Source organism: Halyomorpha halys, unplaced genomic scaffold (genome assembly GCF_000696795.3).
Source record: "Halyomorpha halys isolate HHAL.00 unplaced genomic scaffold, Hhal_1.1 Scaffold482.1, whole genome shotgun sequence".
Lineage (NCBI taxonomy): Eukaryota > Metazoa > Arthropoda > Insecta > Hemiptera > Pentatomidae > Halyomorpha > Halyomorpha halys.
The window spans coordinates 381,827-401,538 of NW_027109248.1; the positions used below are offsets into that span (position 1 = coordinate 381,827).

Below are 19,712 nucleotides of genomic sequence, written 5' to 3' on the forward strand. Positions count from 1 at the left end.
ATTTTAATAAAATATCGGTGACAATCATATCACATACTTTCTTCTCCCGTCCTTAAGATATTGTATTTTTTTTTATGATAGCTCTGGCCTTGTAACATCAATATCTCCAAAATATAAAAAGGAATATTCCTTAAAGAAAATTTAAATAATAATGAAGACACAAAAAAAGTTTTTGAAAGTAATATATTTGTACAATAGGAATGTTATTACAACATACATTAGTTTAAAAAAAATAAACAAACAACAGAATGTCCAGATGATCGAAAGAATACTCCGAAATGTTAAGAGAAACTGTGAAATTAAAAGAAAAGAATTATAGAATGTTCTTCGAAGGAAGATTTTTATCACTTTATAAGTAAAAAACTCTCTATCTTCCTAAATATGGAGAAATTAAATTAATGAATAAAAATAAAGAATTAGTAGATTTAAAAAATAATTAAATCTACGGACATTCTTTGAAATACTACCATATAATTTATAATAGTGAGTATCAAATATTACTCATAAACTTAACTAATAAAGTTATAAAATCTGCTGTGAATAATGGGATGATGAAATATTGAAACACACTAAATCCTGAATACTAATTGACACAATATTCATTGATGATGACACATTACAATAACCTACCCAAAAATATCAATTCCAATATATTTGATCATTTATTCATACTCCGAAATATATTGTCTTTATTGTGATAGCAAAATATTGAACAATACAAATATAGAACAATTGATAAAAATAATTAAGATTCTAACCAAATTTTTATTTTTATTTTTTTCACAGATTGATTGGAAAAATATTTACCCAACTGAATAATAATCCCAAACCAATTCCTAGTACACTCCGAGTAAACCAATTCAGAATTGAATTGAAGAACACACGCAATGCAAAATACAAAATTAATAAAATAACTAATATTTTTATAATTATATGTAAATTTAAAACAAAATGGAACAAATATTATTATTTCAATTTAGCTTTCATAAAACCTTAAACGAATAGCTTCCATGTATTACTAAAAGCTTTTTAAAATCCTTCCCCATTATTTTCCTAAAGAGGAGGATGAAACACATCACTTTTATTAAAATTTTCCCTTGGGTCGTGTTACCTGATTATGTTCGTTATTTATTCTTCTTTTCGGGTCAACGATCTTGTAATACAAAATTTATACAGCTAGTTTTGTAATCTATTTACTTTTTAATATATTAATTTTTGTTTTATTAGTCAATAATAAAACAACTATGCCCTACAGTGAAAAGACAACAGTTACTTTTTTTTTAATTCCTTAACTAATTATTAAAGTAGAGTTCTACTACTGGGTAGTTTCTCTACATCCTGTATCATATCATTATGTCATTACGATAAAATTTATTGGTTGTATTTTTTTATACAGTTGTAAATATCAATAAATAAATAAAATAAAAAAAAAATTATTAAAGCCTAAAATGTACAGAATACAAATTACAATTAATTATTTATTTTTTTAGATCTTTGAATAGAATTTTACATAAGATGTAAATCTTCAGTGATAAACACTTTCAAAAAGAATTTTTATTAATATAAACTTGAATAATTCTTCTATTCTTATATACAAGACACTGACGTTTCGCAGTAATCTTTCTTCAGGATTTATTATGTATTATTCTAGATTTTTCCCTTTATTTATAACAATACAATTTTATTTCGTCAATTTTTTAAAAGTATTTCCTAAAAGAAAAGAAACCACCTCACAATATTAATCCTCTTAGTTTTATAGTACATCCAAGAAATATTGGAGATTATATTTATACATTTTTTTGGAAACTACGTATCACTGAAGATTCCTGTAATATAATTAAACATTTCCGGTACAAGATTGTAGTATATAATACTAATTTCTTCTCATATCTAACAAACATTTTTCATATTATATTAAGACCATTATGTGAATGAATTCGTGAATTAAAACTTCAATACAGAAACAAACATATTCACCGAAAACAACAATGAATAAAAAATACGAATCATACTTGTAAAGATTTGAGATAAAAGAAATAAATTAGTATCGAAGAAATGTGATAAAATACTGATTTTTCATGCAGGTAAAGACCTTTCTTAAACTACTCTCAAACTGACTTTTAAAAAGTACTTGAGTGTTATAGTTACTTTTTTTCTTTTTATTAGAAGATTATTAATTGCCGTTTTTATTAATTAATAAAGATATAAAAATGAAGGAAGATAGTCCACTGTTAAAAAAAAAAGAGCACTAGTACAAAAACATAAAATAAAATTTTAAAAAATAGTTTTTGTACTATTTTAATTTTTTTTGTTGGGTCTCCTTCATTACTTATTTTTTAATTTATTCGATTTTTTGTTATTATTTGTTATGTTGTACGGTATGAATAAAACACAGCACTATTGTTTAAACCGTTGTGAATGGAAGTGGTGGAAGTCACCTTAAATTAATTACCAGAAATTAAATCTTTTGTAAACGAATTTAAATTATTTATGTATATTATATCTACATAATTTAAATAAAATATATATTACTAAATAATATACATCTATCATTTATGTAAACTTCAAAAATATCTCACCTATTCTAAGCCAGAGTGAAGGGTTTTCATTTTGTAGGGCACAAAATAAATGTCAACTTTCCTCTAGGTCGGATTCGAACCGTAGTTACGAGGTGCTGAGGTGACGCTTCAACTTACTTGGCTACAAACGGCCTTATAGACAACGAACTGTTATAACTAAGGAGGGCGATATGAAAATTGCTGAAATAGATTGTTTTTTCAAAATTTTTACTTATACTACTTTTACTTCCCTACCTAGACTATTTATGGAGGGATCTACTCTGAAAACAAACATGAAGAACTTCGTCGATTTCATCTATATCACTGAACCTGTGCTGGCTACTTTCTGATTTTTCTTGCTCTTCCTCGATTAGTGATATATTAAATACCAATATTATTGTGGGCAAACATCACTTTTAATGCAGAATGACTCTAATAAATAATAATGTATTACGGTATAAAATTCTTGTAACATCATGAAACTCAGCTAATCCCTCACATAAATATGTAAATGTAATCAAGACCCTAAGGAGATGCATTAGAGATACAAGGCGATTGGGACTCCTAAATCATTCCTCAAAGGTTCCCCGGTGTTTATTATGCATGGGATAGTCTGCAACACCATTCTCGCAACAAATGATACAATTATATGCATATATATTTCATTTACGAATTAGTTTGACAAGCTGCCACTCTGGCAATCCAAGATGTAACACACCTGTATATATACACTTATTTCTATGTATATAATTAATTTATTGTTCTTATTTTTCTAGGAGGTCAGAAAAAAAAAAAAAAAAAAAAAAAGTTTGACAAGCTAAGAAATAATTAAAAAACTGTTTGATTTACTTCTTAAATCTAGAAAAAAAATGTATAGGATGACCCAGAATATTTGTTAAGAGTATTATTATTTTTCTAACCTTATCCTGTTATTCTCCAGCATATCTTACTCTAAACTTTTCTAGAACATATAGTTTTTTTCACTAATTATGATATTAAAACAGTTTTCAAGAAGAACTCATACCATACACATTTTGTTCCAAAGAACCCTGAGTAAACCATAAAAAACCGTAAGAAAAATAGTTGAATTATTTTCAAGCATACGATTTATCGAAAAACCATTACGTTTTCACGTTTGAATTCAACATTATTTGAATTATATTCGTGGTCATAATCCAGGCTTCATTATCATGGAATTTTAATTTCCTCGGCCGGTTGATTATGATAACGCATTTCTATAGGAAACTAAATTCTAAAATGTTTTTTTTAATTTTCTATACTTAAAAAACTTTGTTTTTTGATATATCGAAGACTATAAATAAGAAAAACCACCTCTATTTCTAATAATACCAGTTTTGCAATAATTTTTGCATGTTTATGCCCCATAAATATTTCGTTCTGAACCCTTACTCCTGAAAACGTCCGAGGCAGTCGTAAAATACAAACCCAATCCCGTTACTACTTTATCTAGCACAATATGTTATCCTGACCTCTATATGACCTGTTCTTTTCTAGAGTAGACAGAACTTTAAAACTTGTATGTATTGATAATGTGAAAAAAAAAAAAATTATTTTCTAACGGAAATAGATAAAACTGACAATCAATGTACAGATTTTACGGGCAAATCATAAAACATACAATTGTTTAATGTAATTTAAAAAAATATTATCCAAATAAGAACGAAAAAAGATAAAACTAATTTTTAGAAAAAAAAAATCTCAAAATAAAAAAAAATTCCCTACGAAGGTATATCCGTACGAATATTCTTTACGAAGAAGGATAATTGAAACAATAACACAAACCTAGTGCCGTTCAGCCATTGCAGCTGTGGAAAAAATATCCCAAGTCCCAAGGTAATTTTAAAGAACTTTAAGTATGAATATTAATGTTTACATTTCATTAACAAAATAGTTAGAACACATATTGACTTATTTATTATAATTTAAATAATTCATATTAATGAATAGAGGTGAATATCTCGTAAATAAAGTTTGGTAACGGACATATCATCAGAGGTAATTTTTGTTTGCATTAAGATCCATAATTCATATTTTCAGTTAAAATTTTGAATCATAAAAAAACTGTATATTTTGTAAAAAAAAAAATATTTTTTAAATGAATTTCTATACAATGTATATTTATTTAAATAAACGAAAACTAAAGTAGTTCAGCAGGCATGACCCACGTTCTAGCCCGGCAAATATCTAATTTTATAATAATGCTATCTCATGTAATAAAATATTGTATTTTATTTTTTTTGTGAGATTTTATATTATTTCCATTACCTAATGGAATGCATTTCTGAAATAAGATATCATCTGTTTTGTGGAAGACACATTTTCTGATAATATTCAGAATATTTAATCAGAAAAATAACATGGTGAAAAACGATTTAAAATAAAAATAAGAATTCGGAAAAAAAAAATTATTTTATTCGCCAGGAACAATAGAGCCGGTTCGACGTAATCAATAAGAAAGCAGAGAATTACAAATGTGTCTCAACTCAGATGTCCAATTTATGACTACCTATCACCAAACGAGACTTCTACAATGGCAGTTATATATAAAATATCAAGTAAAGTAATTTATTCGAGATAGTATTACGATCGATTAGTTTAACTTACATCTAATACAGTGATTTTTCTGTTAACGGACACCTTTTTATAACAGACCCCTCTCTTAACGGATAATATTTTTAAGGTTTCGAGAAACAACATAAATTATAATGCAATTGAACTTCTCTATTCCGAAACGCCTCCGCTACGTTTAGTACGCTAGACACCAATTTTATTCCCAATCAGGACTATTCACCCCCCTATAACGGACAAAATTCATAAAATATAAATGTATATATTCACAATTCCATAATTTAGAGCTATTGACGGCACTATGTAACTCAGTTTTGTTAAAATGTGTTTATTTATAGAAAATTTTTAAAAATGGGTCTATTTACTGATTGTTAGGTTCATTTACTGAACGAGTTGTGCCTTTATTTAATGATTTAATGTGAATAACTTTCTTTATTTTAATTTATCTATTACAACGGCCATTGCCCCATTATTTTTTTTCTCCAATTACAAATCATATAAATTAATCTGGTCTCCTTCTTAAGCCTTATAAGAATATAATTAAATAATTAAAAACACATAGACCGTGGAAAAATAAGTAATTTAGTTATTGCGTATTGCCACCATTTAATGTATAAAGCATTCAATTTGTAAAAAAAAAAAAAGGATAAAAGAAATAAATCCCTTTCTCATAAATAAATTAAAATTCATGATTTATTTTACCTGGACTACGGCTCAACTTTTCTATGGATTATCCATGAAATTCACCATACTGTCCAACAAACTAAAAATATTTTCCCTACCGGCAATGTATGTATCTTACAAATACAAAAGGATAGTTGGGACGAAATGTTCCTAGTACGATGCATTGTTTTTTTTTAATCGAATAAAATCGTGATATTAGTTTTTTGGACTCTCGAGGTATACTTCACGAACTAAATTTAATTTTTTTTTTAGTGTTATTTTTGTATTAACTCCTTCTTGACAGATACTTCTGTATAACGGAGAAAATGTCCCTCCCCCCCCCCCCTTGGCTGATTAAAGATTACACTACTTACTTTTTACTGTTTACTTCATATTTAAAAAAAAAAAAGGAAAACTTCATGATACTCGAAAGTTATTTAGCTTTACTAACACAAAAAAACCTGAACAAGTAGAAATTGGATGAGTTATTAGATTGAAGTTTAAAGGTCACCTTTAGGATTGTTCAAGAACCATTATACCAAATCTCACTCTAAAAAACAGTTGAGAAACTGATGACAAAAAATACCGACCTCTGAAAGCCCTAGGACAGAACTTTCCCTTACAATAGTGAAAAAAGAACTGAACTTACTTTTTCTTTTGTGTGGATATATTTAGCTTTTAAATGTCCATTTAGAAATGTCATGCCTTTTCTTTTTATTTTTTTTTTTCATAAATGTATTGTATTAATGAAAAGTTAAAACAGTGTTAGAAGAAAACTTAAATTAAGCTTCATAAAATCATTTTTGTGCTTCAATATAAAATCTAAAAACAGGTTTCCTAGTTATTGCGAAGCATATTGCCGGCACAGAGTGCCCCAAATTCTAAGCAAGCGAATACAAAACGGCTAATCCGTTCATAGATAATCCAAGAAGAAACCTAAAAGACCAAGTGCTAAAAATAATCTTTTATTTATTTTTGTTTTATTCAGGAGGATCTGAAAACCCATAGATCCGTTGTAAAATTTATAACGAAAATTGAACTGAATCACTCTCCTTACCTTAAGGAAAGTTTCTTAACTGGCAAGAAAATTAGAAAAAAATATAAGATATCTTACGTTAGTTATATAGAGATATAAATTTAAACCTTAACAGAAATATTTGAGTTGAGCCCCAAGAGTTTAATGCTACCAAAATCAAAACTCTGGTATTTTACTATTTTTTTCTCGTTAATTTTCTATTCATTTAATTTTTTTGTATGGTTATTAACTTTTGTACCTTTGATAGTATCAAGGGTAAAACAGAGGCTTGCTGAAATGGTCATGTAACAGAAATCTTAACAAGATATTTTAATAACAAACAAGAATCGCTGGTTGGCTTGGATAGTGACAAGTCGGACAAAAAAAATGTTGGTTTTATTATGAAATGGACATAAGTTTCTGTCTCCATGATGGTCCCTCCATAGACTGCCCCAAAGATATTAGGATTGTCAAAAAGTAACCACACTCCACAGTATAATCTATAAAATACGTCAAATGTACAATAATTTTGTTCATGAACCCCTGCAACGTTGTTTCAAAACGATGGCTCATAGTACATAGTTTTACCACTGTTTGAGTTTTCCGTGCCAGGACAACACTATTTATTATTAGATAATGGGATGTGCAATCATTGATCTTTCAATACCTGACAACTCCGCTATTGTCAGCGATGAGAAGACTATCTGCGACTTAGTCTCGAGATAAGTCAATTATAGTTTACTAAAAAACACTTATCGGTAGTCTTTGTGACCTATCGTTAGTGGGTGGAGCCACAAAAGCCAATCCGAATGAAGGAGGAGAATAATGACGCTCACTATGATAATTGTCTGAGAGGTGTACAAGAAGGTTGAAGATGGAAGTGACATCGAGTCTGAGAGGGACGAAGGACACTTCCATTGGACCTTCAGGGAGACATGACAGCCAACCCCGCCACTGCTTGAACATCACCACCTACCACGGCATGCATTACCACCTGAACCTTTCTACCGACCCAGCTATTCATATATAATGTAAAGATAGCAAGACTGTCTATCTGAATCATTTATTTTTATAATATTATTTATGAATACATACAATTGCAAATAAATACTTTGTTCATTTATGTAGCGTTGAGTCGTATATTATATTATATGGCGCCCTATACCACTTCCTAATATATTATGTATTCAATGGTAATAATAATTTATGAAGATATCTAATTGGTTACTAGTAAACAGTCTGTGCCTTTTGAAAAGTAACGCAATGATAATAGTTTTTAGGACTCAAAGTAATATAAATGATTTTGGATAGTTACCTTCAGTAATTATTCTTGCATCCTAAAGACAACAGGTATGAAACATAGCATATTTCATATTAAGCTCAGTTCAATGCTTGTACTTTTAACTCCATTAGTATCTCTAATAGTCACCCCCATTGTGAAAAAAAGTATTAGTGCCTGTGCTTGCAGTTTGTATATTTGCATATTAGGCTTCATTATGAATCCAGGTTCTGGAGTAATGTGTTAGTGTAATTCAGCAGTATATATGTTTCTGAAAACCCAATACATTTACCACATAAGTGTTCAACAGATGTCCATGAATAGTTTTAATTTTAGTGAAAAAAATTAAATGCACTTAAAAAAAAAGGAAGGAAAAAAGTTAAAGAGGGATTTCAGTCCAATTTGTCTTCAGTCCAATTTGTTTTTCAGCACTCGACAATGTTTACTCTTTTCACAAATCAAAATAAACAACGCATGTTTTGATTCATAATTACAAGTCTTTTCACGCTTCAAAAATAACAGAAAATATATTTTGATAAATAACTAAATCAAATAGACCTATCCAATCTGCCGCCGCCCTCTCACAGGTTTGGTTTAAATTGCCGGAAATTTCATTCCACGGGGAGGAAATTGGCCCTTCTTTACCCACGCCTCTCACGGCTGAGATCTACGTGTGATTTTAGACTTTTGACATTGTAGTCTGTACCAAGAATAACTAATAGGTAAAATATTAGTCGATACTGGATCAGTGAATGACATTTATTCAAACTGCGAAAAATGTTTGTTCTGATAAACTAAAATCGATAAATTTAGGCTTCTTTCTGCTTGGTAATAAAATAAGCGCGGTCCATGCAGTCATAATACATAAACACAAAATACGATTTTGTAATATTTTTTAAAGAATAAATCTTAGCAACTTTGAGTTTGCTGAAGTACCGAACAGTTCTTGCTGGGCTAAATTATTTTATTTCTGTTATCGATGTTTTTAAGGTTTATTATAGGAGAAAAAATTTTAAAACATCAGGAATCACTGTTTTTTTTTTAGATTCATAATGAATTTTGTAAAATTCGTATCCAGGAAATTTACTTTTTCGTTTGAGCAAGCAGACATAGGGGTTGATATTTGATATAAAATACAGGCCGTTTTTAAAATACAGACGTGTCAAGAAAAATTCTTTTTACGCGCGCAAGTGAATGTAGAGGATGAAATTTGCTAAAATTAATATTAGACCTGATTTAAGCAAATCCGCAACTTTCCTCTAAATTTTGACTAAATCGAACCAGCCGTTTTCGAAAAACAATTTTGTTATGAAAAATTCATTTGTGTATTCGTAAGCGAAAGTAGTGGGTGGGATTTGATGAAATTGATATGGAAAGATCTAGGTACCAAATCGCATATTATTGATTATTTTCAAACACTAAAACAATCGATAGACCCATCTCATAGTAAATTCATCATAGATTCCGAAAAGGGTGATCAAAGTTGAGAAATCTTCAGTTGTGGAAGAAAAATTTGGACTTTAAATATGATATCTTAATAACAGACCGGTGTAGCAAAATGCACGATTTCTCTTTTAATAATAAAATTTTGAACCTGTTAGTAAGACAAAACACGGGATTCTAAAACCTGCACTTGTAAAATCATTTATAGGATTTAGCAAACAAGGTAAGGGGCACACGTTTGACAAAGAAAAACAGCGGGTATTGTTTAGCGCTGCGGCAAGTACCCACTTTAAATGGAGTAATGAATACATTAAGAATACATGAATATATGAATCCTTTATGAAAATACATTATACTAAAGGATACTATTTTCTGAGGTCCTCTGCCCATAGAATCCTTTTCTGACTGAATGGTGTCATTAACATAAGTACCGTGATTCGTTTATTCCTTTAGTATAAACAAGTATACTTCAATATACATATTGATAGGATAACGTCATTCTTAAGCCTAGTACGCACTAGGACTTTTGTAATCGACTCTTTGCATTTACGGAGAATCTCTTCTGCATCAGGATGTCCCCGACTCATTGTTACTATGTGGTGCGGTATTTTGATGTGTTGTAGGAGAGTATTTTATGCATCTTTTGAATCCCGTCAGATGCTAGATTCTTAGACTCATTGTTGTGCAACATTGGTCGGTGTGGTAAATCTCACGCTCTTATTTTCTGCTTCATTATTTGAACATTTAGACGCTTTTATAAATTGTTTTTTTGATTCCCCAGGCTATTATTCAACCAAAAGATTATTGGCATGCTAATTCCCGCTGTGAAATATATTGTCCTTTTTTATTGCACTTCCACTTATTATAATAACTAAACACAGAAAAGGAATTTCCGAGAAAGGAACTTCTTCCGTCATTTTCGCAATCACTAGTAAATTTGAACTGAATCTTGGTGTGGAGACGTTGTTCTTTTTTTTTTTTTTTTGCGGAGTAGTGTAGGGATCCGAACAATGAATATACGCAACCCGAATTCTGAATTGGAATGAATCGACTCAAAGAAATAAATAAATAAGAAGAAACATTATTTAGAAGTACTAAACATGTTTTATTTGCATAATCCTCAATACTCCTTATTTTGTCACAATTGAAATCATCAATGAAGACCTTAATGTTCTCTATAGAGCCGATCTAGCCCTAATTAGATATCAATTCTTCCATATAAATTCTCTAATCAATTTCTTATCTCGCTTCTTCTTCTATTACTGATAATTGTCCAAAGCACCTCAAAAGAAGATGGCCTCAAAACGTTTCAATGTAGAAGTGTTATTGGACTATTAGCAATGGGTAGTTTCTTCACATATTTTCCATATCATTATAGCTCCTCACACTTATTGTATTTGTAATCTAATGCAGTAGTAAATTTCATACAAAAAATATTTATTTTATTTTGAATCATCAGAATAAGTAAAACAGAGATACTAAGTCAGTCTTAATTATTTTATTTCCTTAATACGAGAACTATAACGTGAGGCCCATCGTGACCCTATCGGTCGACCTCTCTCATAGTCTTTATTTATTATCTATTTTTCAAATATTATATTATTATGAATTTAATCACTATAAAGTGCAAATTATAGAAATATTAGCATTAATTATAATTCAATAGTTTGATTTGAAAAATAATAAATCTTTTATCTTTCAGTTATGGGGACTTTTTGGCCCGTACTACTCCAACTAATATGGGCACTGCAGGGCTCGACAGCTGGTAATGTCGGTAAGTGTAAAATATCAAATTATATATTTTCTTATTTTAGTTACTATTCTATAACATGTTCCAGGAAATCTTTTGCGTAACAGGAACACATAGAGGTAATCTAAATAAATGATCAAATTACTATATATAGAAATGGAGATAGTGATTATTACAAATAACTGTGGAATATATAATAATCTCATATAATTTGAGTGATATTTGTTCATCCCAGTTGAATGAGAACTATTGACGTTGGGTCTGTTATGTAAAGTTTTAACATATTCCCTGAGTAGATAGACGCGTCCAATTTCTAGAATAGTTGTCTCAGTTGTTTGTAATGAATACTCATGATGAGAACTTGTCCAATACATTTTAATAAATTCTGAAGAACAAAAAAAACAAAACATTATTTTACTATTAAGTCTGGAAATCACAAATTGAAAAAAAAGACAGTTTAATGATAGGTGCCAGGGTAATATATATATATATATATATATATATCTGAATTATATTCATAATTTGGGTAGCTGTGTACCTTTGTACATTCGTATACTGCTATTAGCACTCCTTGCGGGCCTGATGTGAACTATCATAAGAAGGTTATAAGAAATATTAGTTTGTTGCTTTTAAAAGATTAGCTTTTTATTTATAATTATAAATTAGGAAAGATGCTTTCAATAACTTATCATAGTACTCTTTTAAATTCATCAAAACTGTGGTAAGGGACTTTTATTCAATTCTATGTTTTACGTAAGTAGGATAGTGTTTCTACTTTGAAGTATTTTACTTAGTACTTTGCTGTACCTCTATAACCTTTTGGTTATGATAAACTATTGTTTTAGCAATCGTCTACTTCCTTCAGTTTTATACATATATATGAGTGCTTGCAGTAAATGTTTACAGAATGGCTTTATACAGACTCTTTCGATGCAAACCCTTAGTGGTACCTGAAGTAGGAATAAATATCATAGAATATTAATTTGACTAACGAAAACCTATATTTAATATACATAAATAAACATAAAATTAAAAATGTCTAGAACTAGGTTTGACAATCAAAAAACTAAAAAAAAAAACTTATTGAAAGTGTATCTATAGTGGCTGTGGACAACCTAGTCCTCATCTAACATTTTCAAACTAAAGTTTTTTTCTAATATTGATACTTTGCATTTTAACATTTAATTCAAAGGTTTTTTTAGGAATTTTCAAGTTTCCAATACATATAAAATAAACGGTCAAATTGTAATATAATCCAAACTAAATACTTTAACCATATTATAATACCAAAATAAATTTGAAAACAAATGTTTAAAAACTAAACATGAAAATAAATTTAGCAGCTTAATTAATTTTAAATTTGATACAATCCTCAAGTAAGCATTATTGAAAGAACATAATAGGTTCAGAATTAGTAATATTTTGAATAACTATCTTTGTCACATATTTACTGTAATTATTATCAATCATATTTCCTATAATTTGGTTAGAAAACTTCATAAGTCATGCACCTTAAAACCTAAATAACTCAATGGCTTTTATTGACTTGACATAATAAGTTAAGGAGATGTCACATTTTACTTATTGCCGTACTTCGTTTCCTTGAACAATTTGACTGTTTTGTGAAATTTTTTCAAAATGTTGCTTGTTGAAAATGTCAAATAGACAATTTATCAAATCATTTATTTAGCTATATATATATATATATATTTTTTTTCTTTTTTTTTTCATACCCTCCTATAATGATGTTATTGAATATCTGGTACATACATATAGGAGGTATGCTATATGTATATCTGGGTCATGATACCTTGGATTGCCTTTTGGCATTATAAGGTTAGGTGAGGGGTCCATTGAAGGTTGTTACTTGGTTGTCTGACGCTAGTGGATTATTGGAACGGGGAGGGGCCGTTCCGCTGGTTGTATGAAGGGCGAAAGGCGCTGGCGCAGTTATTTAACTATATATTGATATTTGTGAATCTTTATATAATGTGGTGTAACTAATTTATCGTGAAGGAAGCAGTACAGTGGATGGAGTAAGCTGCCAGGAAAAGTGAAGCCAAAAAGATAGCTAATCACCAAATACCTTCTTTTCCAGTTTAGATTACAATGACGGGCATTGATATTAACCTCACCGTAAATCTGAGCACCTAGGGCATGGAAAAATCGTTTCTTTTAGGCTTCAATTTCCCTTTGAAGGAGAGCAGGGCATGCCGGTCACCTGTCAGTCCGAGAACGCTCAATAACCTGGAAGGTTTTTAATCCAAAAATTTGTAGTTTCTTTGTAATCACTACAAAATTCTGAGAACTAGATTTGTTCAAAAACAGTTTAACACAATGTATATTTAGAAACTAAATTAATAAATCTCTCCTTTCTAATTTAATTTAAAAGAATATCCTTCCCCCTTAAAACAAAATAATTTATTTCTCTAGTCACAAAATTACAACTGTATACATAGAAATCGGCCGTTGAAAACGAAAATGGTATATCATTCTTTTACCGTTAAAATGAATTTTCTTTAAAAAAAAAAATAAATAAAATAATAATTATTTTATTAATTATGGAAAGAATTGACTTCCAATGATTTTAAATAGTTGAATGTCCTTGTGACTGAATAGTTTTAATAGGAAAACCTGTTATTTCCTTCTAGATACTTAATAGAACTTCTAGTAAAGTTTTTAATATCTAATCAAAGGAGAAACAAAAATAGTTGTAAACTATTTTTGTTTCTCCTTTGACCGCAACCCTGACCATCTTCCTATACAGGAAAATAAATAGTTGTAAACTATTTTTGTTTCTCCTTTGACCGCAACCCTGACCATCTTCCTATACATCAAATTTTACGGTCAACTATATATACATATATACTCAGATATTTAAGTTTGATAAACAGCACTTTTTTATTCTGTGGCTCAAACAAAAGTACCATTGGTGCCATGATCCTCCTAAGACTGATTGGTCCGATATCTAGCTTTCCGGAATGTAACAGGGCTCAGCTGATCGATTGGGTAGAGGAGCAGGTCAGGTCTGAGGACCGCGTTCCGATCAACCATCCATCAAAGTGTCGCTGTCAGAAGGAGTTCGGGTCCAATCTCTACCTGCCAATTCGGCGGTGGGTCTAATACTGGGTTCAAATTGACTTAGGTAATTACTATTAAGAATGTCAATCCCAAAGAGGTCAATGGTGAATTCAGTGCGAAAGATCAGTGCTATTGGATCGATGTATCCAAATTATCGGCGTTATTAACTTTGATTTTTACAGTTTATTGTTATGTCATTGGCCTCTAGTGTATGTGATATATCATATTATATCATTAGTCATCATTTCATCTCTTCCACCAACTTGAATTTTTTCTAGAAGCAACAGGTCAATGTGACAACATAGTCATAGAATGGGGGTGGCTACAGGGATCGATTCCAGAGAACCCTTTCCACTAACGTTAGATGTTTGTTCTTGAGCTCCTTTGAGCAAAGTTTGTACCAGGATATAATGTGGTCAACAAACATGTACAACCAACAATTTCCTTCATCCTAATCAACAGCTGCCTTGTTAATCTGGGGGCATGGTAGATGAGTATTAACAAATAACCGGTTCCCATCTCAGTTTCGGATTATTTTTACATATAAAAACGGTAGCGTAACTTTTTTTCCAATTTTGATAACTTAATACCGCCAGTCATCGTCTTTGTAAATTCAGACTATCTTACAATTAAAATGTAAAAGACAAAAATTCTGTCATTTTGGAAAACTGACCCAATTAAAGATTGGACTATTGTTTTTTACAACTCATATTTACTTCTCTCTTCTTAATTTTTCTCCGCAAAAGTTTGATCTGTCAAGTCAAAATTCATATTCCAGCAACGCAGGCTGTCGTCAATTGTCTTTAAAATATAAATAAATACACACATTTATAAATTAATCTACACTACCAGAGTATGACAAAAGCATGTTATATCATTTGTTAGAGATTGAAATTGTGTTTTATATGGTTGTTCAAATAACTCGAAGCGTGGGCCCTGGAGATTTCACTCTGGTTCTGTTGAGAAACTTTCATCAATTTCTACACCCGAGGGAAAGATGGGTTTCCTGAGTTTGTTTATCTTCCTTCAAGAAACAACAAAGGGAATACGTTCATTCTCAATACTTTCCTCTCCCAGGAGTTTAGGATCTGTTCCATTTTTTTTTTTATCAAGAGCCAGTTTCACATCCATAGATCACTACTGGCCTTACGATAGTTTTGTAGATGACCACTTTCATAATTTTAGAGAGAGCTCTAACTTCAGTATTTTCTGAAGTGAGAAATAACATCTATTTGCTACTGCTATCCTGGCCTTTATTTCGCTCTCTACTTTGTGGTCATCTGTAACAAGGCTTCCTAGGTACTTAAACTGGTTTATAGAACTGAAACTGAAGCCATTTTAATAATTACATCCTTATCTCCTCATGAATATTTCATATACACATGAATGCCATGTTTATATGCTGTTTCTTCGAATCCCTGTGATGTCCCTTGTAATGCTGTTCGGGTTCGAGTATCTAGAGAATAACAATTATACAAATAGAACCTGTCTCCAAATATAACATTATTAAATTTATCACTAAAAGTATTACATTTCATTACATTTGTAAAATCTAAATTATCGAAATAATAGTAATATAAATGAGTACAAATAGGCAATAAAAACATAAAATACTATAAAAAAAAAATTGAAACTAGAAGTAAAAACTAAAATTATCACAGATACCCGAACTTATTGCCATACGTCTATAAAACAATATCAGATATTTATATGAATACATTTATGAATGATTTTGAAGTTAAGAGGTTTTGAATCAGTTTTCATTTCTAGTAAAGTAGAAGAACTTGCCTGAGTGAAACCGAGAACAATGGATAAAGCGGTCATTTTGAAACAATACCCTAGGATCTATTGTTGCTGATATGGCATTTTGTTTTAAAAAACTGGACAAAAAGCCTCAATTAAGAGGATTCCGGGAGAGAATAGGATCTCGTAGAGCCTTACAAAATACCCTGACCAACTAGAACAATAGTTTTTAATGCTGCCGTTCAAGGCAATGTGAATTTTTTCGATGGCTTGATCAACTCTGAGTCTATCAGCTGTTCCGTTACCTAGTTGTATTATACTATGTACATAGTTTCCTCCATTACCTTATTTTCTGTCTCAGATTACGTTGCAAGTTACTACCCTTCCAACGTAACTTGAACGTAAACCTGAGGACCGAGGGCGTGGTCATACCCCCCTCTTTTTGGTTTCACTTTTCCTTTAAAGGAGAGTAGGGTATCTCACCCCTCTGGAACGATCACAGATTAATTCGAGAAATAAAATGGCGCTAAAAATCTAAATTTTTCTTTGATTAGTAATTTTCGCAATTGTACAAATCAACTCATCAATAAGGCCAAGGTTTTGTTTATAAATTTAAAAATAAACATATTTACTCTCTGTACATTTAAACTGATTAACCGTCAATCGATTAAGAAATTGGTTTCAAGTTTAAATATTTGTTCTTTCCTTTGTGATATTTTTGCTGTTAGAATTCGTGATTCGGCTTATTTCATACTTGGCGTAAAATTTACAAAGGGAAAACAAGTCAACCAATGAAATATTAGTTAATATTGCATTATTATTATGGATATTGAAGGCAATGTTTCTAATAATAAATTAATAAATATTTCACATAAAAAAACCAAATTCTCTTGTATCGATTCAGAAACGACTATTTTGCATTTTTTAGATTAAAATAATTACATCGAGTGGCATGATAATATTTTTACTATAAATAAGAAAAGTTATATCAGTTAATGAAGCACCTGAAAAATGAAAATAACATCAAAATGAGTTATGCGGGGTCTTCTGTTACTTATATTTTTTATTACAAGCAGATTCCAGTTCTTCCTCCAACCGCTTCCTCCATTCTTCATGGTCTTGTTTCGACGCCATCCTATCCCTGACTCCTAGGATACTGTTATTATCTCTCACTACACCATCCAACCGCCTCAACTTTGATCTTCCTCTCGTCTTTGTTCCATGGGCTGTTTTAGCACCATTTTTTGTATTTCTCCATCCACCATTCTAACAATATAACCCACATTTTTATTTTCCAGATATCATAATACATCTACCGGCTTAATAATATTTTAAATAGAAAGATGATAAAAAATTTCATAAATAAATATACCATGTATTTATGATTCTAGTTAATGATATAACTGAAAAATAAAAACATAGAAATAAGTTTTTCTGGGTCATTCGTATATTTGCATAAGATAGGTAGTGATCTTAGAACATTTACTAAACGGTCAGGTAAATGGAATCAGAGATCCTTCACAGGATGAGCAAGAAGAACTTTATCTAGTGCCAGATCTTGAAGAGTGTGGTTGGTAAAAGAGAATTAGACAAAAATGTGAACCTACAAAACTTTAAGTCGGTGTACTTGCGTTTTCCCCATATCAGGAACTGACAGCTGAACTGATAGATAAACTAAAAAATATACTGAAACATTCCTGCGAAGGATTTTGGGCAGAACTAGACTGCATTAGTAACGAAATATTAAGGTAAGAACTAGGAGTCCATCATTCTGGAGGCGCACCAGCTTAAGTGGTTTGGATATGTCGTTAGGATAGAGGATCACCGAGGCGCTATAAATACCATAGACTACTTCCCTGATGGAATAAGACCTCGAGGCAGACCAAGGTTTTCGAATGTGGATAACGCCGATCGTCTGTGCAAGAGAAAAGGTAAAACTCTTCGCCAAGCCAACACCCTTGCTTACAAGGAACTACAGGTTGATGCAAAAGAAGAAGAGTCATTCGTTACTGTTTAATAACTATAAATGAGAGTATTAAAAATTAGGCGTTAACGGGAAAAAAAGATTTCATCGTTTATCAGCCACACAAGTCGCTTGGAAGTTAAGAAGCAACAGCGGCTGAAGAAGGAAGAAACACTTTATTCAAAGAGCAGTGCCGCCCATTTGTATTGGATTGCAATACACAGCATACTAAAAATAGTTGGACAATGGTTTATTATCTCCTTATAATTAAAAGGCATAATCAGTAAATATTAAAATACATAATAGTAATAATATTACTATCCTTTTTAATAAATATTACTATATATTTATAGTATTATAGTAATAAATAATATTACTATCCTTATATACTTTTCTTCTATCTTTTTCTACATTTTTTCATCTTTTTACTTTTTTTCTATTGGTTATATTATCTTTATTTTTTTTATACTATTATTTATCAACATATCCACATCAAAGTTCCTCTGAGCATAATAAATTGTAAACATTTTAAATACAGAAAAAAATATATACACACATAAAATCCTGCATGGTCATGCACTAATTATACTCCAGTATCTAAAAAAATACTCAACATACATAAATTTAAAAAAAAAATATATTTAAATAAAATTAAAAAGCGATTTATAAAAAATAAAAAGTAGATATACAGTTTTTTCTTATGGTAACTTTCGTTGAGATAATCCGTTTGCCGGTAACCAATCCAATTAAGCCGATTTATATTCCACACACTGAATAAATATTAGAGTCCCGATTACTGTTAGTGATTTATGCGATATAAAATCATATTCATGCAAGATTTATGTTGAATCTATTAAGGCTAACCTTAGTCTATAGCATTACCTTACCATACCTTAGGAGCGAAATGAAGCCATCAATAATCCCATAAAACTTCAGTACAGAATATTCTCAATAGCTTCATTACAGAATCATATCTTTATTGTATGCGTGATTTCCATTAGCAAGAGTTATGTAATTAAATCACATAATACAATAAATTACATAACTTTCCTTGTTTATAAATAGCTAAATTCAGCAATTATGCAACAACGAATATCATGGCAAACAACAGTTTCGGGGCATCTATTTTTGGTGTTAATCAAGGATGCTAACAGATCTAAGGAGAACTTCATCTCAAAACCCAAATTTTGAATTTGATAGCTTACTAATTTTATATTTTAGTTTTAGTATTTTACAACATTTCCTACATATTATTAGTATCGGTAAATCACTTCTTAATTATATCATTTACTCAGAGTAATATCAGTTAGTCTCAGGAGGTGGTCATCCCATCTGCTCATAGAAACGCAGCTATGACATATAATATTTCATATTTATATCTATAATTTCTATAATTTTAAAACATTAAACAACAATCATGAGTATCCCCTTTAAAATTAGGATATTTTATAATATAAATAAAAAGTTAATAACAAATCCTGATACGAAATATATAGAAAACAAAATTTACTTATTAATAATTTTTTTTTATTTATTTATTTAATGTAATTTACAACTGTAAAAAAATAATACAATAAGTAAATATGTTGTATGTTTCATATACACTTGAAAATCTTGGGAAGGAACCA

At 30.1% G+C, this 19,712-nt stretch overlaps 1 protein-coding gene and 1 long non-coding RNA gene across 5 annotated transcripts in view; one reads left to right on the top strand and one right to left on the bottom strand.

Moving 5' to 3' along the window:
* Positions 1 to 19,712, top strand: part of IA-2 (tyrosine phosphatase IA-2) — a 174,449-nt gene that overhangs the window by 35,634 nt on the left and 119,103 nt on the right. For all 4 annotated transcript variants that reach the window (XM_067047475.1, XM_067047477.1, XM_067047476.1 and 1 more), the window contains exon 2: positions 11,250 to 11,321. In XM_067047475.1, coding sequence (XP_066903576.1) covers positions 11,252 to 11,321 — 70 coding nt within the window. In that variant the 5' untranslated portion in view covers positions 11,250 to 11,251. The remainder of the gene's footprint in view (positions 1 to 11,249; positions 11,322 to 19,712) is intronic.
* The window catches only part of LOC136795776 (uncharacterized), a 117,051-nt gene that overhangs the window by 6,662 nt on the left and 90,677 nt on the right, over positions 1 to 19,712 (bottom strand). The gene's annotated exons all lie outside the window — the stretch shown is intronic.